Genomic DNA, 21,123 nt, shown 5'->3' with positions numbered 1-21,123 from the left:
ATGTACCGTTGTTCGTAAGTAGGGGAGTATCTGTATTGGTTTCGACTATAAAAATAAACATTGAATAAAACATATGCTCCATAAAGATCTGTACAACTGGTGAGAATACTACATACGTTCCTACAAAAATGTTCACATGTACCGTTGTTCGTAAGTAGGGGAGCGTCTGTATTGGTTTGTACTAAAAAAATAAACATTGAATAAAATATATGTTCCATAAAGATCTGTACAACTGGCGAGAATACTACATATGTTACGACAAAAATGTTCACATGTAGCATTGTTTGTAAGTAGGGGAGCGTCTGTATTGGTTTGTACTAAAAAAATAAACATTGAATAAAATATATGCTCCATAAAGATCTGTATAACTGGCGAGAATACTACATATGTTCCTACAAAAATGTTCATATGTACCGTTGTTCGTAAGTAGGGGAGCGTCTGTATTGGTTTGTACTAAAAAAATAAACATTGAATAAAATATATGCTCCATAAAGATCTGTACAACTGGACAGAATAATACATATGTTACAACAAAAATGTTCATATGTACCGTTGTTCGTAAGTAGGGGAGCGTCTGTATTGGTTTGTACTAAAAAAATAAACATTGAATAAAATGTATGCTCCATAAAGATCTGTACAACTGGAGAGAATAATACATATGTTACTACAAAATTGTTCATATGTACCGTTGTTCGTAAGTAGGGGAAAGCCTGTATTGGTTTCGACTATAAAAATAAACATTGAATAAAACATATGCTCCATAAAGATCTGTACAACTGGCGAGAATACTACATATGTTACTACAAAAATGTTCATATGTACCGTTGTTCGTAAGTAGGGGAGCGTCTGTATTGGTTTGTACTAAAAAAAATAAACATTGAATAAAATATATGTTCCATAAAGATCTGTACAACTGGCAAAAATACTACATATGTTACTACAAAAATGTTCTTAACTCGAATGTTTGTAAGTAGGGGAGCGTCTATATACAGGACATCAATGAACAGGAATATCACATATTATTTCAATTCATTTACATCAGGGCAAGAAAAAAATATTAAAAATGAAAGAAAATCATTTTTATTCATTGTTGATACCGTCTCATTAATTTGATGTTTTTTTTTCTCCGTTGGATGTATCTTTAATACAGTATGTGTGCATGTACTAGCTTTATCGTCGTGGGGAGGAGCTAATTTGAATATTTTCAAATGTGTTTTGTCATTTTTTTTTTTTACGTTTGTCAAATAGGTTCCACGCGTCTCCACGACAACCCACCTGCTTGTGGCTCTTTACAAAGACAAAGTGTGAATGAGAGGGGGGGGGCAGCGCGGGAGAAAGACAAGCGTTACTGACGCGTGGGGTGGGTTAGCGAAAGGCAACCAAAGGCGCATGCGCAGCTTGAAACATGCATACAGCGCCCGTAGCCGCACATCATCATCATCATCTTCATCATCATCAGATCTGACTCCATCTGGCGAGGGCGAGAGGTCGGTCGCCATGCCGACACACACGTCACGCACACACATGTTCATGCTCCAGCATCCGTCAAGACTGAACCAAACGTTGGAAAGACGATTTAAAATCAAGAAATTAAAATAAACAAGCTAATGGAACAGAAGGCATCTGGAAACTGAGGGCTGAAGACGCCATTTTGGATCAGAGTGCCGAATCTTATTGAGCCACAATGGCTTGAAATTGAGAAGTTTGTTTGGTATAGGAACTTTGGTGAATTTAGAACCAGATTGTGCTTGTTTTGTTTTTAAAAATGGAGATGGTATGTGTGTCAGAGATGTTTGTTCGGAGACTGAACAAAGCCTGTCGCGACTTGGAATTGAAGCGGATTTACGCGGGATGGAAACTGTTTTCGTCAATGGATGGTACAGATTCGTGTCTGCGTTCAACATTTAGCTTGTAGCAGACAAAAAAAATCCACTCAATTAAAATTGGTCAGCAAATCCATTTGTGTCATTTTCTCGATGTATTTGCCCAAATATTCATTTTTTTTTTATATTTATGATGACTTAAGAATACATGTACATGCTTGTGTTTTTATTTGTATCAAAATAAAAACCTCCATGTTTACTCCCCTTACCTGTTGTTTACATTTCTAGTAGCCTACATTTTGATATGTTGTTGTGCACCAGTAAACCAGATTATAACTGGCTATATATTGACTATCTATTCGCTAGCGAATAGCTATCTATTCGCTAGCTATTAGCTATCTATTCGCTAGCTAGCTAGCTTGCTATCTATTTGAGTTAATGCGGCTGCCGCTGCTCAACCACAGAAAAACTGATCCTGTAACTGTAAAGTGACCTTGAGAGTTTTGAAAGGTGCTTATAAATGAAATGTATTATTATTATTATTAGTTTTTTTGTTTTGTTTTTGACTTCAAGATGGCGCCGCGAGAGTGACTTAAGAATACATGTACATGCTTGTTTTTATTTGTATCAAAATAAAAACCTCCATATTTACTCCCCTTACTTGTTGTTTACATTGCTAGTAGCCTACATTTCGATATGTTGTTGTGCACCAGTAAACCAGATTATAACTGCCTATATATTGACTATCTATTCGCTAGCTAATAACTATCTATTCGCTAGCTATTAGCTATCTATTCGCTAGCTATTAGCCATCTATTCGATAGCTATTAGCTATCTATTCGCTAGCTAGCTAGCTTGCTATCTATTTGAGTTAATGGGGTTGCGTGAACGCTGGCGCATGTGGCTGCCGCTGCTCACCCACAAAAAAACGTATCCTGTGACTGTGTTTTAAAAGGCGCTCATAAATGACAAGTATTATTATTATTATTATTATTATTAATAGCATCATCATTATTATTAGTTATTTTGTTTTCTTGACTTCAAGATGACGCCGCGAGAGTAGCTGCCTTTACAGCAGCTCCTGTATTTTGATTTTGCTGCTATGAAATGTCAATTTCTCCACTGTGAGACAAACAAAGGCTCATCCAATGTAATCTAAGGTCAAAATTATCCATAAATGTGAGAGTGCATATGAATACTTGATTGACAACCAGTCAGTCAATGCCTGTTTTGTGTGTGAGATCCAAGAGGCCATTATGCGTTCTGCTCCAGGAAAACAAGCCACATTTTTTTTTTAGTGGGGGGGGGAAGGGTTGGCGGGCGCCATCTCACACATGTGCGCATAATGCGGAGAAGCCAGAGAAAGAAATCGAGAGAGTGACAGGAAAGTGAGAAACTGGCTGCTTGAGCTAACCATGAAGGGCAGTCGGGGGCATCAATCAGGATTAGCTCTCAGACACACTACTGCGCATGAATCACGACATTTCATTGTGATGCGTGTCGAGTATTTAATATGGGAGAGCATTTAAACTGTGTGTGAGAGTGAAAAAAAATATCAAAGACGAGAGGAATATTTTGAAGAATTTGTTTCTATGTGTGTGTGAGAGTGCAGTGCGGTACTGTGGGAGCGAACGTCAAGTATGTGTGAGAGGGAATTTCTTCTGCAAGTGAGAGTGCATTTTGTGTGTGAGTGTGTGAGAGTTTCAGTAGTGTGTGTTGGTCAAATACATTTCATTGGTGTGTGTTTCAGCACTGAGAGAATTTTAGTGTGAGATCATTTCAGGATTTTTTTTTGTAAACATATTCAGTCGTGTATGTGAGAGTTTCCAGGAACAAGGTGCAAATTAATGATGTCGACAAAAGACTAGTGACAAATGTCCCAAATTACAAACAGCATGAGCCAATGAGCAAAAAAATGTGTTGCGAAGTCGTAGTGGTAATGTGTGAGAGCGCTTCAATAGTTAACCCGTGTCACGTTTCGTTTTGAGACCAACGGTTGGCGCTGTAGGTCCCCGCCTGCAGGTGCGCAGGTGTTGGTCGTTTTAATCAGTGGCAGTTAAAAGGACTCACGGCACGACCATTCCGTGTCGTGTCATTGTTTGTTTCATCCTTTTAGGTTTGTTTCGTCTTGTCATGTTTTACTCATGGTTTTGTTTGCTACTTTGGACATTTTGTTGTAAAGACTGTTGTTTGAGATTTTGGTCCTGCTGACTTTATTACATACAATTTGTCAAATACACCCGACTCCCCCCGCCTGCATTTTTGGGGTGCACCACCACCTTGCAAATCATAACTGATGTGTGAGAGCATTGCATCACAAATGTTTCAGTCATGCCCGTGCCATGCAAAAGAGCGTGTCCGAGGTAATCCTGAATCATATCCCCCAAGATGACCTCTCATAAATACCTAACGCTGATCCACATTGGACAAACACCCACTCTCACGCACGCTCTCACGCATGCAATACAATAGAGTGGATGGACCGGCTAACCTGACGGCCGGCTCCCGTCTGTATACGGCTGCTCTGATATGTCCTGCAACTCTGAGCAACGGTATTCACGGTTAACTTAAGCCACACAAGTGTCAACGTGAAGCTCACACATAGAGTCAAAAAAAGGAGGATGCTGGTGAAAGGATGAGCTCCTTTCGCCCACACACGCACACGTTTTTCACACTCACAAGCCGAGTGGAGAAATGGCGGACGCGTGTGCGCGCGCACACGTTACCTTGTAAATATCCTAGATTTACTCGATTCATCACATCGCTCGCGGTGAGATTAGAAACATCCTCTATGAGGGGAGGTGTGAGAAAAGGGGGAGAGAAAAGTCAGAGAGAGAAAAAGAGAAGTAGGAGGAGGAAAAGGAAATAGAAATAAAAAAATCAAGCAGGCTGCAAATGCTTTTGAGCATAAGAAAGGTTCAACGGGTGAGAAGATGCAAACAAAATAATAATATACAGTGATACCTTGGCTTACGAACTTAATTGGTTCCCAGATAGAGTGTGTAAGGCGAAATGTGTGTATCCCAAAAAATAATTTCCTATAGGTAACCATTAAAATGAGAATAATCCGTTCCCACTGAGGTCCTCATAAAACATAATTTTCTACTTTCTAATTTTCTAAGCCTTAAAACTAAACAAAATATACCTTATTTTATGTATAATAAATGTGCTATGGTACTATAATTAAAGAAATAAACTGTACTGTATAATAAAGTTGTTTTATTTACCTTTGTGATGGTTGTTCATGGCTTTGATGGAATGGAGTATCATCAGCATTAAACACTTGATGAGGAACGTAGCCGTCTTCGTTCACCATCTTAAGGAATGACCCTTGTAGGTGCTTTCGCTGCGATAATTTTACCTTGTTCCTCATCATTTGTGTTCTGTTTAGCTGGGTCGATAGCTTTTTGCATCAAGTGTACAGATGGCTTGTGCGGGTTATTTGTAGAGCCTGATTGATGGGATATTTTAACCTTGCAGTTTACACTCTGCCTTTGAACTATCAAAGTTGAAACAAGTCAAAATTTTACTGTTTTATATCCATTTTGTCACTCTGTCGTCTGCTTGTCTCTTTGTTTAAACCACATCCCCTCACTGCTGCGTTCCTGACCAATCACATGGCTTGAACCAAAGACTGGGGGCGGAGAATAGAGGACCAAAACAAGCCGGCTGCCATTTTCTTGTTAGAACAGGCTCGTTCGCGAACGAAACATCACTCATTGTGTCAGCTTCGTGTGTATCCCGAAAAAAAGTTCGTATGCCAATGTAAAATTTTCATACATTTAACGTTCGTAAACCGAAAAGTTCGTAAGTCAAGGGGTTTGTAAACCGAGGTATCACTGTATATAATAAAATGAGAAGAAGCCATGCTTCAGTGTGCACTTCCAAATGATTCATCTGTGGTGGATTCTAACTCAGAAGGTCAGGAGCGTTTGGGCTTCTCCCTGGAAGCAGCGTGAGCGACACAATTACACAAGATTTAGCCAGCACGACACATCTGGCATCAGGCTTCTTCATAAAAAAAATGTATTATTATTGTTATTATTATTTTTAACTTCAGTTTGTTTTGGAAGTGTGACACAGCTTGAAGTGAAAATGTGAGCAGATGTCAAGGCAAAACAAAAAACAGAGAGGCGTGATGCATCCACATGTTGCAGGGTTTCTACAGGTGTCGAATATTCACGAGCTAATAGATAGCTATTTGCTAGCTATTAGCTATCTATTCGCTCGCTAGCTTGCTATCTATTTCAGTTACTTCCGGGTTGAGTGAACGTTTGGCGCGTGTTGCTGCCGCTGCACACCTACAGGAAGAAACTCGATCCTGTGACTTTCATCAAGTGACCTTGAGAGTTTTCAAAGGCGCTTAAAAATGAAATATATTATTATTATTATTATTATTATTTGTAATTTAATACACATTTTCTTATAGGAGTTCCCAGATGTGCAATATCGTGGGCAACAATTTTTGTTTAACATTTTTGCAATAAAAAGGTGATTAAAAAAAGTTTATCATGAAGTTTCGCCTCACTTCCTGTTTGTGTTCCTATTGATCTGGCCGCAGGTGTTATTTTTATTGATTGATTTAGAAATTACAGAACAATTTAAAGGGCTGAAAATGTCTGTAATGATGTAGCGATTATGACTGGAATGTGCTTTTTGTTTGTTATTGTTTTTATTTTATTTTATTTATTATTCATGTATCAATTAAAATTATTGGCAGGCATAATTCAAAAATTTACTTAATGGACCAGTGGAAACCCGAAGTGGACGTGACTTTGATGATGGGTGGCGTATGACTGCATATATGTTTTTTTTTCTTCATTTTTTTACGTAAAGTGGTTGATGAAATTGATGCCGGTGGACTATGAGTGGATGCCATGAAGACAGGCATGTCCCAAAAGGCCATGAGATGAGACAAACAAATACAAACACAGATTGGAGTTCCACAAGAATAAATAAAAATCTAAACATTTGTTGAAATTACTGTGAAACGGGACTATATTGAATCGTGACAGCATCATTAAAAAAAGTATTTTTTTTGCTGTCAGGGGATTTGTTATAATGTCTCGTCTCCTCATCTAAATAAGATTAGTAACATTAAGCAATTGTATGTATATAGGTAGCTAGCTAGATGGCTAGATTGCTAGATAGATGGCTAGATAGCTGGAGAGATGGCTAGCTTGATGGAGAGATTGCTAGTTAGATAGATAGATGGCGAGCTAGCTATAAACGGATAGCTAGCTACTTAGCTAGGCAGCTAGATATCTATCTATCTATCTAGATGACTAGCTTGCTACATAGATGACTAGCTAGCTAGATAGATGGCTAGCTAGTTAGCTAGATGGCTAGCTAGCTAGATATATGGTTAGCTAGATAGATGGTTAGCTAAATAGTTGGCTAGTTAACAAGCTAGATAGATGACTAGCCAGCTGGATAGATGGCTAGCTAGCTAGACAGATGGGTAGCTAGATAAATGGCTAGCTAGCTACATAAATGGCTAGATAGCTAGATGGTTAGCTATCTAGCCAGATGACCAGTTAGCTACATAGATGGCCAGCTAGCTACATAGATGTCTAGCTAGCTACATAGATGGCTAGCTAGCTAGCTAGAAGGCTACCTAGCTAGATGGTTAGCGAGCTAGATAGATGGCAAGCTAGCTAGCTAAATGGCTAGCTTGATAGATAGATGGCTAGTTAGCCATCTAGCTACACAGACAGCTAGATAGCCAGATGGGTAGCTAGGTCGCTAGATAGGCAGCTAGGTCACTAGATAGCCAGATACTTTATTTCCTGTATATGATAGCTGTCCATGTTAAGCGCTTTTTTGCAGCTTCAGCTGTTTTTAAAGCGCTATATAAATCAATATGTGTTGTATGGTATTGTATAGAGAGCTAGAGATAGATAGATAGATAGATAGATAGATAGATAGATAGATAGATAGATAGATAGATAGATAGATAGATAGATAGATAGATAGATAGATAGATAGATAGATAGATAGATAGATAGATAGATAGATAGATAGATAGATAGATAGATAGATAGATAGATAGATAGATAGATAGATATAGATAGATAGATAGATAGATAGATAGATAGATAGATAGATAGATAGATAGATAGATAGATAGATAGATAGAGAGATAGATAGATGGATAAAATGCTCCAAAAAAATCTGTGTAACAGCAAAGCTATGTTCTAGCTTTGTGGATATAATTGCAAATGAAGGCTTTCGTTCTGTAAAATGAAATGCCACTTTTAAAGGATATATGTATCCCGATTCACAGCCAATCATGTCAACATCATTCAATCCAAATTTTAAACGCCACTCTCTGAGATGAAAGTCATATTTCTCATGTGAAACTCCAATCTGTCATATTGTGTTTCCTGAATGAGACTCATGATGCAATGGTGACTCATCGGTCAACAAAAGCAACAATGTGGTCCCGAGAACCCAAAATGGTGATTTTACTGACCATATCCCACGGTGGGCAAGCCCAGGTGCTTCATGCGGTTCTTGACCAGCTCGGACAGCTCCTGGCGCTCGGAACGGCGGTACAAGTTGAGGCGCTGCTGCGAGATGCGTTCGGCCCGGCTGGAGGGCTTGTTGGTGTTCTTCCTGCTCAGCCGTCGCGCCCACTGCATGCTCTTCTTCCTCAGCAACGGGTGCTCCGACTGCTCGCTGGCGCTGGAGTTGCGGTGAGCCGTCTTCTCCTTCCATGACTCCTTACGGTCGCGATGCTCCACGGCTTGCTCCACGTTGATGGACACCTGAGACTGGGATGGTGAGGAACACGTTGGAACGCCATTTTGGGAACATTTGATGTACGCTTAGAGCGTATTTCTGTGTTCGTACACAGAAATAAGAGAATGACAAACACACATTCACCCCCCCCCCCCCCCCCGAGAAAAAAAATGAAAAATGAAAAATCACAAATAAAAAAAATCACAAATCACAAATAAAAAATAAATCACAAAAAAAAAATAATTATAATAATAATAATAATAATTAAAGAAAAAACAAAAAAATAAAAAAATAAAATGATAAAGAGGTCTGGACCATGGATGGATGTAACTAAAAAAAAATAATATTAAATTAAAATCAAAAAATTAAAATCAAAATTTAAAAATTACATTAAAATTACAAATAAAAACAACAATAATAAAGACTAATAAAAACAAAAGAAAAAATATAAAAATTAAACAATTAAAAAATGTAACTGAAAAATTACATTAAATTACAATAAAAACAAAAATCATAAAAACTAAAAAAATAAAAATAACAAAATAAAACAAAAAAATTAAACGAGGATAAAGTGGGCTGGACAATCGATGGATGGATGGATGGATGGATGGAAATAAATATAATATTAAATTAAAATAAAAAAAATAAAATAAAAAATTACATTAAAATTACAAATAAAAACAATAATAAAGAAGAATAAAAAAAACAACAAAAAATATAAAAATTAAACAATTAAAAATTCTCACTTAAAAATTACATTAAAATACAAATAGAAACAAAAAATAAAAATAACAAAAATAAAGATACATTAAAAAACAAAAAATAAAATGAGGATAAAGTGGTCTGGATGATGGATGGATGGAAATAAAAATAATAATATTAAACTAAAATATAAAAGTAAAATCAAAACTTCAAAATTACATTAAAAATAACAACAACAATAAATAGACTAATAAAAAAACAACAAGAACAAATTAAAGAATTAAACAATTAAAAATGCACACTTAAAATTACATTAAAATACAAAATAAAAAAACAAAAATCATAAAAACAAATAAAAATAAAAATGAAAATACATTAAAAAAATGAAAACGATAAAATGAGGATGAAGTGGTCTGGACAATGGATTGATGGATGGAAATAAAATAAAAAAATAAAATAAAAAATAAAAATGAAAACTTAATATATTAAATTAAAAATACAAATAAAAAACAAAACTAAAACCTAATAAAAATAAAAAAAATACTAACATTAAAAACTAAAAATTCTAACGTAAAAATTGCATTAAGAATACAAATATAAAACAAACCATAAAAAAAAATAAAATAAATAAAATCAGGGTAAAGCGGTCTGGACAATGAATGGATGGATGGAAATAAAATAAAAAAATAACATTAAAAATAAAAAAGAAAACTTAAATATTACATTAAAAATACAAATAAAAAAACAAATAAAAAGTAATACAAATAAAAATAAAATAAATACAATACTAAAATTAAAAATTAACAATTCTAACTTAAAAATTACATTAAAATACAAATAAACAACAAATCATAAAAACTAAAAAAAAAAAAAAATAACAAAAATAAAAATACATTTAAAAAAATAAAATGAGGATAAAGCCGTCTGGACAATGGATGGATGTATGGAAATAAAATAAAAAAATAACGTTAAAAAATAAAAATGAAAACTTAAATATTGAATTAAAAATACAAATAAAAAAACAAAAATAATAAAACCAAATAAAAATAAAATAAAGATACAAATACTAAATTTAAAAACAAAAAATTCAAAATAAAAAAAAAAAAATAATAATACTAATAAAACCAAAAATAAGAAAAAAACTAATAAAAATAAAAAACATCAAATTAAAAATAAAAATGAATCAAGGAACCAGAGACAAAATCCTTGTGTGTTCTACATACTTGGCAATAAAGATGATTCTGATTCTGATAGGTGCATAAAAAGCAAAAAAAAAGTTGTTATACAATTCACAAAAAAGTCCAGTACATTTACAGATTATTTTTGCTCTCGAATTCAGGCTCGACAAGGTCAAATTAAGGTGAAAAGTTATTCGCTGGACACCCAAAAAAAAAACACAAAAAAGCCATGATGCTCAGAAAACATTGCCTATGGTATATTTATGAGCAAGCATATTTTCACAGAAAAATGAAAATATTTTTGCGAGTGATAACAACGCAAAGTAAACACGAGCCATCCATTGTCACATGGTAGCTAACTCGCCTCGGATGTGGAGAACATGTGCGACTCAGTGCGGTAGATCCCGATGGGGATTTCGGCGCTTGAAGAACACAATTTTTGGAAGAGTCTTCCGTATGTTCTGATCCACAAGTCCTCCTCTGTGATCTTCATCTGAAGCAATTTTGGGAGAGAATGCACGCCGTTAGCACGTGGCAAATATTTTTTTTAAGAAGTCTGTGTGATCATCGCACTTACAACGCATAGATACCCGGAACCTGGCGTCGTGTCCAGACCAAGAAGAAGTCTGGCGATAGCGATCATGTAATCTTTCACGAATGACTGTCAAGATAGACGGAAATGATATTACTCGATATAGAAAGAGACAAAAGCACACGCACATTGTAACAAATGAACTTAAGAGTTTTTAATTAATAATAATAATAATAATAATAATAATAATAATAATAATAATTGTAAATGCTATTGATACGTTTGTCTATGACCGCTATCCCATAATAATAATAATAATAATAATAATAATAATAATAATAATAATAATAATAATAGCAATAGTAATAGTAATAATAATAATAATAATACAGTAAAGTCTCGTTATATCGATATTCAAGGGAGTCCGAAAAAATATCGATATAACCAGGACTATCGATATATCCGATATCGATATAACGAGACTTTACTGTAATAATAATAATAATAATAATAATAATAATAGTAATAATAGTAATAATAATAATAGTAATAATACATTTTATTTATGAGCGCTTTTTAAAACTCTCAAGGACACTTTAAGCTAATGCTACGTTTATGCAACATGTCTGGTAGCCACAGCAGTCACTTGGGATTTGTATTTTTCAGCGGCAGACCGTCAAAGCCTGCAAAGCCTTCTCTGCTGGCCTAAAAATATCTGAATCACGGACTGTTGTTAATTGTATTTTGTCCATGAATATCTTCATAAATAATTCCAAATTGTCTTTCAGTTTTATTTCATGACTGTTGCGCTGCTTTAAGACGTTTCATATTTAAGCATTTAACCAATCATATTTCAGCCATCATTTGTTACCAGCCTCAGAAATCTACCTGGACGCCTTCACAATCAATTCTGCGGGCCCCGTCGCATCAAATGTGTCGACCAAATTGTTGCTTTAACCAATCAGATTTCGAGTTGTCTCAATGCTTTTACGAAATGAGACGCTTAGCAGCAGGTAGCTCGGCACGCTTTCCCACCTGGTAGAGAAGCGTATCCAACATGCTGATACTGAACACCCGGCCTGCTGCGAATGGCAACCGGAACATGAAAGCCAGATTGGAGCCTTTATCTCGTTCTATCTGAAAAAATGTACACAATGAAATGAGATTGACTTGTCTTGGATTTGCGGAGGCTCCTGTTTTATTTTTATTTTTTTGGTCACTCGTACCTTTTCTAGCTTGGAAAGTGCTAGCGAGTAGCAGTCCTTGGCTCTGAACTGCATGAACCTCATGTTGGATGGATGCGTGAGCTCGGTGATGATGCTGAGACTCGGGAACAGTCTGAAGACATCGGATGACATCGGTGAAAGCGAGGTCCACAGGTATTTTACCGTTTGTTGCGATGTACAGTAATACCTCAGTTCAAAATCTTAATTGGTTCCCAGAAAGTGTGTGTAAGGCAAAAAGTTCGTCTTCCAAACATTTATTTCCCATAAGAAACCATTAAAATGAGAATAATCCGTTCCCAGGTCCCCAAAAAACACAATTTGCGACTAGGTAAGCCTTAAAAGTACACAAAATATACCTTAATTGATATATAATAAAAGTGCTATGGTATTGTAATTAAATAAATACACTACAGTATAATAAAATCATTTTATTTACCTTTGTGATGGTAGTTGTCAATGGATGGTAGAAATGGTCGACTTAGCGTAATGGTACTGGGACAGCTAAGTCACACAAACGCACACCTTGTTTGTGTTTTTCGATGATCGCTTTCTTCTGCTCGACCGTAATTTTCTTTTGTGTCCTCTTCGGCTTAAAACTAGCCTGTGGTGGAGTCTTTTTCGGTCCCATTATAGCAAAAGTACTCCACTCGATAACAAACCACGCCTGCACTCAAAGGGGGTGTGGAAAACTCGTCCGCCAGCCACCAAGGCGCTCCGTGTGGTTTGGTTCGTTTGCCAAAAACAAGTTTGAATGCCAAGATTATATTCTCGCAAATTTAATGTTTGTAAGGTGAAAAGTTTGTAAACTAAAGTGTTCGTAAGCCGAGGTATCACTGTACTTGTTTTTTTTTTTCCCAATGTACCTGAACATCGTCTGGACATTGACGATGGTCTTGGCGTCAGCCATGTAGTCCTCCTCGGCGCTCATGGTGCTCTCTTTGTCCACGACCACCAAATTGTCAGCGTAGATGATTCCGCACTGTAGCAGGTTGTCTAAACTGAAAAAAAACATTTTTTTTATGACTACATTTGTCATTATTATTTTTATTTTTTCGTAAAACAATGGTTCATTTTTAACTCATTCAGTGCAAATCCACGAATGTATTGATAATATGACGTGGACCGCCATTCCCGACCGAATGTGTTCAGGTTTTGGTTTTTCCGGCCGGGGGTGCAGATAAAGCGCTGGTCAGACCTATGGCAATGTTTTTTCCCTTCCACGAGGGGGCAGAGTTTCACTTTTTTTCCCACGTTAGCGCTTTGTTACATTTTCAGTTGTTGTTAAAACACTATAAAAATCAATGTGTATGTATTGTATTGTATTTTGTACAGCCGCCCGCATTTCAAGCTCAGATAACTCCAGACCCATATAACTTAGGAATTGACTCTTTTTTTTCTGTTGAAAGAAGAAAGTCTAAGATTTCTTACGCTGCATTGAATGTTTATGTCGTCCTACAACTCAATATTCTGTGGACCCTGAAATTTGAGTGACAATGACAAAAACCCTGGCACTGGAGTGGACACATTTTTGTACATTGTCTGGCAGTGAATGAGTTACTGCAGTTCACCATGAAACAAATGATCTCCTCTTGAATGTTTAATTACAATTTGTTGACTTGATCTAATGGGTTAAATAATAAAGAGTTAAATAATAAAGAGTTAGCAGTGACATATCCCGAAAATGTTAGCTTGTTGGCGTTCGTAAGTAAAACGGGTTGATGATGGATGGTCAGCGATGCATGATTAGGAGCATGTTTTGAACATGACCCCGCCACATACTTGTCAATGGTGCCGGCCATGAAGTAGACCATCGGGAAGCAGCAAATGGCCTCTAAGAAGTGGTTGTCAGGGCTGAGGTAAACAGGAAACATCAACGGTTAGCAAACAGTATGAATCAAGGATCACTTTTGGAGATATCTTGAGATATTTTCAGAGGAACTTCCTGAAGTATTAGCACCCTATTCATGTACCTCATATTCCGGTGTATAAAGCGCACCCAAAAGCCTTCATTTTCTTTAAAAGATGATCCTGCGCCTTATACGCAGGTGCGCCTTATATGTGAAGTAACCACAATAGGTCTCGCAACTACCATCATGATCCATCGACTCCATTTCCCAACGGTGCGCCTTATATATGGAAGAATTTTGAAAATACACTATTCATTTGGGGTGCGCCTTATATTCCGGTACACACACACACACACACACACACACACACACACACACACACACACACACACACACACACACACACACACACACACACACACACACACACATACATACATACATACATACATACATACATACATACATACGCATATATTTTTTTAGACAACAAGTTGACATCAAAGCACTGTTTTTTTTCTGAATGAAGCACCTCAATTCAATGTGACCTAGTTCCAGGGCAGCAAGATGGCGCTAAAGTGCTACATTTGTCGAAATGAAGCTCCTCAACTCACATCACATATGCATGTAATTTTTAGACAACAGGTTGACATCAAAGCACTATGTTTTTCTGAATGAAGCACCTCAATTCAATCTGACCAAGTTCCAGGGCAGCAAGATGTCACAAGATGGTGCTAAAGTGCTACATTTGTGTAAATGAAGTTCCTCAACTCACATTGGATAGATATTTTTTTTTAGACACCAAAATCCCATCAAAGCACTGTTTTCCTAAACGAAGCCCCCCAATTTGCCGCGACAACAAGATGCTGTAAGATGGTGTCAAAGCGCTACATTTGTGTAAATGAAGCTCCTCAACTCACATCAAATATACATATGTATTTTTTCAAGCCCCGAGATGCCATCAAAGCACTATGTTTGTGTGAATGAAGAACCTCAATTCAATTTGACGTAGTTCCAAGGTAGCAAGATGCCAAAAGATGGCGTCAATGCACTACATTTGTGTAAATGAAACTCCTCAACTCACATCAAGATAGTTCTTTGGGACCAAGAGTCCAAAAAAAAAAACGTATTTAAGAGGAGAGGTACATTCAAAAGGGTTGCAGCTTTGGAGAGCAACTTACGGGTAGTCCAGCAGAAGCACAATGGGGTTAAGCTCCTTCCGGGGTCGGTAGTACGCTCGGAGGGGGACGATGAAGTTGTACAAACCGTTACCCGCCGTCTCCGCGGACACGATAATCAACTTGTTCTTGAAGCCGTACGCTTTGGCATCTTCGAAACTGTTGTGCGTGCAGCCCTGTGAGGCGTCATCACATGTCAAGCGGGAATTTTACTCGCCTGATCTTCGTGTTTGTGACAAGTCACTCACCTTGTCCAGGCGCAGGCAGCAAAATGGCGCTTTCTGCGGAAGGAGGTGGCACAGTGTGGGCGAGCTGCCGATGTAGGGGGAGTTGGGAGGGTAGCCTTTCACAAAACTGCCAAGACGGGAAAGCAAGATGATGAAATGATGTGACAGGAGATCAGGTCGAATGTCGCCAAAGTGGTGCAATTTTGAATGTCGAACAAAATGCTGTGGAAAAAGTACGCTTTAAAGGACAACAGACATCTCCGGACAAGTTGTGTCCATAATTTGTAAAATGGCTTCAAATGACTTCTACTGAGCGTATTCTACAAAGATTCCACCGCATATAGCTATATTTTACGTTTTAAGACTCACGCTGAATAGTCCGGAAGTCTTGTTTTTGAGTTGGTGACGAGTCTGTACGTGACGTCACTGAAGGAACGCCCCTGACCGAAAAAAAAGGACACTTTGTAGCAGTCCTTCCATCACGTCAATGCTTGTTTGGTCTGAAAACCTCATGTTGCACGCAAAAGAGCCAGAAGAGGGCGACCAAGCTCCATGGAAGGAATTTATCAGCCTGTGGAATCAGGCTGATTAATTCCTCACAGGAGCCCGGACGCCATTTTCTGCCTCCCTTTTGGTGATACATTTCCCCTCAATGTTGCCTCAAAATGGCACGGAATAAATTATTAAAAACATTGCAAACATGTATGCTTTCCTCTTCAGAACTATTTGAATCATATTCATAACTGGATAAAAATGACTTTAAAGTGTCCAAAATCTGCAAAAAAATGAACCCGGAAGTGGCCAGTTTCAGAAGGTCCCGCCCCCCTGTTCGTGACGTCATCCCAAGATGTCTTGCCTTGCTGGAGAATCAAAACAATGGCTTCAGATTCGGAGAATATGGTCTCTTATTACTCGTCCAATTGTGAATATGATTCAAATAGTTCTGAAGAGGAAAGCATACATGTTTGCAATCGATGCAATAATTTATTCCATGCCATTTTGAGGTATCTGGGGGGGGGGGGGGGGGGGGGATGTAGCACAAAAAGAGGCAGAAAATGGCGACAAAGCTCCGTGTAAGGAATTAATCAGCCCGTTTCCACAAGCTGATTAAGTCCTTACATGGAGCTTTGTCGTCCTGTTCTGCCTCTTTTTTGGTGCTACATGAAGTTTTCAGCCCAGCCAAATACAGTCAAATGCATTGATGTGATGGAAGGACTGCTACAATGTCTCCTTTTTTCGGTCAGGGGCGTTCCTTCAGTGACGTAGGGTGAGGACACGTCACCAACTCAAAAACAAGACTTCCGGAATATTCAGCGCGAGTCTTAAAACGTAAAATATAGCTATATGCGGTGGAATCTTTGTAAAATAAGCTCAGTAGAAGTCATTTGAAGTCCTTTTACAAATTATGGACACAACTTGTCCGGAGACGTCGGTTGTCCTTTAAGGATTATTTAGTAGAAGAGTAGTTTTTTATGGGGAACTAGGAACGGATTATTCTCATTTTTAATTGTTTCTTATGGGAAATAATTGTTTGGCAGAGGAACCTTTCGCCTCACAGACACTTTCTGGGAACCAATTAAGTTTGTAAACTGAGGTATCACTGTATTTAGGAGTGTGTGCGCACGCATCACACCATGCATTCTCCAGTGACACTGTTCAGTAGATTATTATTTTAATAGCACAATTCTATCAGTCAATCAAGTCACTTACTCTGACCCGACAGAGCCCTCCTCATCCGATTGGTTGGTCTCGTCTTCCGACTGGTCGCTCAGTAGGTCGCACGGTAAAATGGCGGAGGAATCCGCAATCTCGAGGACCGGAGCGATACTTGGCCTACGGCTACCACCGCCGTTTTCCGTCGGTAAAGTCAGTTTACTGCTTTCTTCCGGGGGATCCGGATTCTGAAGGTCGATGGCCACGGTGCCTGGATGTAACACGCACGTCATGAATGAATTCTGAACGTGTGCTTGACTGTCTATCAACATCATTAACAGACAGTCATTTAACTAATTCACTGCCAGGCTATGTGCAAAAAAATTGTCCACCCTAGTGCCAGGGTTTTTGTCATTGTCGTTCAAATTCCAGGACCCACAGTATATTGAGTTTTAGGACGACATGAACAAAAACAAACAACACAAGTGAGCTCGAACATCTGTTGATGCCTTAGTATCGCTTTAAACATCAATAACATTTCAAATTCCATTTTCGTCTTGATATTTGAAAGAAATGAGCTTTTTGGAAGAGTCAAATGGAACTTATATATATTTTTAATTTAATTAATTCACTGAGAAAATTACTCATTCTCACATTCCACGAAACTCGAAAATAAATCCAGCATATTGATCTCAAGAGCGCAATTGATGGAGACTCACTCTCGGGCATGTAATTGTATACTACTTTACTGGAGTTTATTTTATTTTTTAATTAGTTCATTTTAAGGCACGCTCATCAACGGACTCTTTTCTCCTGACTTTGTTAACTCATTCACTGCCAGGCGAAAATGTGTTCACTCTACTGCCAGGGTTTTTGTCATTGTCACTCAAATTTCTGCACCCACAGAAAATTTAGTTTTAGGACTACATAAACATTCAATGCAGCACAAGAAACCTTAGACTCTCGTATTTCATCAGAATAAAACAGTTAATTCCTAATTTATATGGGTCTGGAGTTATATGAGGTTGAAATGAGGGTGACTGTCTAAAATACAATGCAATACATACATATTAATTTATATAGCGTTTTAACAACAGCTGAAGCTGGAACAAAGTGCTAACATAGAAAAAAGGGAAATGCTGTCTCATTGGGGAAATGAGAAAACATTGCCAGAGGCCATGGCCAGCGCTTTATCGGCATGCAAGCATGAAAAAACAATACCCAAACAAATTTGGGAATGGCACTTTACGTCATACAGTAAGACCTCAACTTACAAACACCTCAACTTACAAACTTTTCGTCTTACAAACGTCAAATTTATGAAAATTAAACGTTTAAATAAGCACTATTTTCATAATACACACCCACCACGACTGGCGGAGTGATCTTCGGCAGAAGCACACGACCGAACAGCACCAGAGGTTAAGTTACCAACAGTCCTTATGGAAGGTGACTCTCCTTCCGTAAGCCATCAACGACCATCAAAAAGGTAAATAAAACTTTATTTTACAGCACAGTTTATTTCTTTAATTACAGTCGTCATGTAATGCGCCTCTCTTTCCAAACAGCAATCCCCTTTGACCTTCGACCTCCAACGCCATTCCATCAAGCCATCAATGACCATCACAAATGTAAATAAAGTGACTTTATGATACAATGCAGTGTATTTCTTTCATTACAATACAATAGCACATTTATTATACATAGAATAGGGTATGTTGTGTGTAGTTGTAAGGCTTATTTAGTTGAAAAGTATATTTTATGGAAACCCGGGAACGGATTATTCCCATTTTAATGGTTTCCTCTGGGATTTTTTTTTTTGAGATAGACACTTTTCATCTTACACACTCTGTCTGGGAACCAATTAAGTTCGTAAGTTGAGGTCTCACTGTATTTTCAATTTCTGAATAAATTCGTGAATGGCAGTGAATGAGTTACCATTATTGTATTAAAATGTGTTATGTTGTAGCTGAGCTAAAGTTGCCAGGATTTGATTTCTTGGCTGAGTCGGCCCATTTGTCACAGTGACATCCATTCTCGATCAATGACAGCTATTCATTACAGCAAGAGTTATTTCTTAAGTTATTTGGGTCTGGAGTTATATGAGCCTGAAATGAGGGCAACCGTACAAAATACAATACACACATATTGATTTATATAGCGCTTAAACAACAGCTGAAGCTGTAACAAAGCGCTAACATGGACAAAAGGCAAATGCTGCCCCCTTGTGGAAGCGAAAAACATTGCCAGAGGTCTGGCCAACGTTTTATCTGCACCCCAGCATGAAAAACTAAAACTCGAACAAATTCAGGAATGGCGCTCTACGTCATATTTTCAATTCCCAGATAAATTCGGGAATGGCAGTGAATGACTTAATCTCTTGTATACATTGTCAACCCCAATCGGATTGTGGTCTACTCAGCGATGCATGCAGAACATAAATTTCTACTGTCGGGGTTAGCTACGATTGGGTCTGTCCCATGCAATGAAAAAGTGGCACAAATACTTTCATGGACTGCAGTACAGCTGTAGGAAATGACGTGTTACGCATAAACTTACCATATGAGGTGACCTGATCCACTTTTATAAATAAATTAAAAAAAGCATGACACAGTGAAGTCAGCCAGGAATGTAAAAAAAAATAAATAAATAAAATGGAAGACAAAATAAATAATGCCCAAGTCAGCGCTTGCAACCATGACGCATTTAAACTGAATGCAAATTAAAGCTTCAACAGATCATGCCGCTCGCTTCTCACCCATGCTGGCAATGATGCTGTGCACGGGCAGCCTGGAGGGGGCGTCGTAAAGTCCGGCGACAGACAGGCTCTTGTTGTGCTTCTCCTCCTGTTTGAAAATGAAGGCTGAATTCTCCTCCTTGGTGATGTTGATGTAATAACAGGTATCGGTGGCGGCCATGATGTGGCGCGGGCCGGGGTTCAACAGGATGCTTTTGTTGTCCTCCCGCTTAACTCCGATCAGGCATACGCCGTACCTATAGCAACAATCCATTTCTATTATGCTTGAAAGTGGGGGATTCTGACATCGACCCAGGATGCTAATCGCAAATATCGACCCGGAGAAAGTTTTGCTTACTTCTTATGCGCGTGAAAGGAGGCGTAAGTGAAACTCTTGCCGTCATATTCCCCGAAAAACTTGCTGTCGCACAATCGGATGTGGTAGACCTCGTTGCCCGAACACCGCCCGTACATCCTTTGCCACTGCTCCGGTGACAACTGACCTTCCCTGCAGAAATATCGGCAAAAATATGACTCCGGAGACTCTTTCGCGGATGATTGAGTCAATTATTCACTGCCATTCAGAAAAATGTGTTCGGGTTTTGGTTTTTCTTGCAGGGGGGTACAGATAAAGCGCTGGTCAGACCTTTGGCAATGTTTTTCCCTTCCAAGAGGGGGCAGCATTTGCCTTTTGTCCATGTTAACACTTTGTTACATCCTTTGCTGTTGTTAAAGGGCTATAGAAACCAATATGTATTATACTTTGTACAGCCGCCCCCATTTCAAGCTCAGATAACCTATATAACTTAGGAATTAACTCATTTTTTCTGATGAAAGAAGAGAGTCTAAGGCAGGGGTGTCAAAGTCATTTTTTTGCCGCGGGCCACATTGTTGTTATGGTTTCCTCTCGAGGGCCGTTATGAATTTGGGGAACCCATTAGAATGTTTAAATCCCTTCAAATATTACATATAGAGCACACAGCAAATTAATGAATAACTCATTTTCAAATCTGAAGTCAAGAATAATGACTTTTATTGCGGTTGACATCCAAAAATATGAAATTTTGGCTTAGATTTTAGCAATCATCATGGAATTTAACAAGTTTGATTTGCTTTCGCGGGCCGAAAAAAAATGATGTGGCGGGCCGGATTTGGCCCACGGGCCTTGACTTTGACACCGTGGTCTCAGGTTTCTTACGCTGAATAGATGGCTAATAGCTAGCGAATAGATAACTATTAGCTAGTGATTACACAGCTATTAGCTAGCGAATAGTTA

At 37.9% G+C, this 21,123-nt stretch overlaps 1 protein-coding gene across 10 annotated transcripts in view; it reads right to left on the bottom strand.

Annotated features, from left to right (window-relative positions):
- The window catches only part of LOC148898754 (potassium channel subfamily T member 1-like), an 81,503-nt gene that overhangs the window by 7,211 nt on the left and 53,169 nt on the right, over nucleotides 1-21,123 (bottom strand). For 5 of the 10 annotated variants that reach the window (XM_088993598.1, XM_088993601.1, XM_088993600.1 and 2 more), the window contains 15 exons: nucleotides 20,206-20,355; nucleotides 19,869-20,104; nucleotides 19,670-19,690; nucleotides 17,168-17,381; nucleotides 15,479-15,584; nucleotides 15,234-15,406; nucleotides 13,985-14,056; nucleotides 13,069-13,203; nucleotides 12,206-12,317; nucleotides 12,015-12,116; nucleotides 11,025-11,108; nucleotides 10,812-10,940; nucleotides 8,299-8,599; nucleotides 4,550-4,612; nucleotides 4,315-4,365 (listed from right to left, as the gene is read on the bottom strand). In XM_088993598.1, coding sequence (XP_088849724.1) covers nucleotides 4,315-4,365; nucleotides 4,550-4,612; nucleotides 8,299-8,599; nucleotides 10,812-10,940; nucleotides 11,025-11,108; nucleotides 12,015-12,116; nucleotides 12,206-12,317; nucleotides 13,069-13,203; nucleotides 13,985-14,056; nucleotides 15,234-15,406; nucleotides 15,479-15,584; nucleotides 17,168-17,381; nucleotides 19,670-19,690; nucleotides 19,869-20,104; nucleotides 20,206-20,355 — 1,949 coding nt within the window. The remainder of the gene's footprint in view (nucleotides 1-4,314; nucleotides 4,366-4,549; nucleotides 4,613-8,298; nucleotides 8,600-10,811; nucleotides 10,941-11,024; nucleotides 11,109-12,014; nucleotides 12,117-12,205; nucleotides 12,318-13,068; nucleotides 13,204-13,984; nucleotides 14,057-15,233; nucleotides 15,407-15,478; nucleotides 15,585-17,167; nucleotides 17,382-19,669; nucleotides 19,691-19,868; nucleotides 20,105-20,205; nucleotides 20,356-21,123) is intronic. The other 5 variants (XM_088993602.1, XM_088993599.1, XM_088993603.1 and 2 more) reach the window with 3 other exon arrangements.

This window comes from Hippocampus bargibanti, linkage group LG04 (assembly GCF_051943395.1).
Source record: "Hippocampus bargibanti isolate YZ-2025 linkage group LG04, ASM5194339v1, whole genome shotgun sequence".
Classification (NCBI taxonomy): Eukaryota; Metazoa; Chordata; class Actinopteri; order Syngnathiformes; family Syngnathidae; genus Hippocampus; species Hippocampus bargibanti.
The sequence above is the reverse complement of the archived record's forward strand: the minus strand, read 5'-3'. Positions and strand labels throughout refer to the sequence as shown.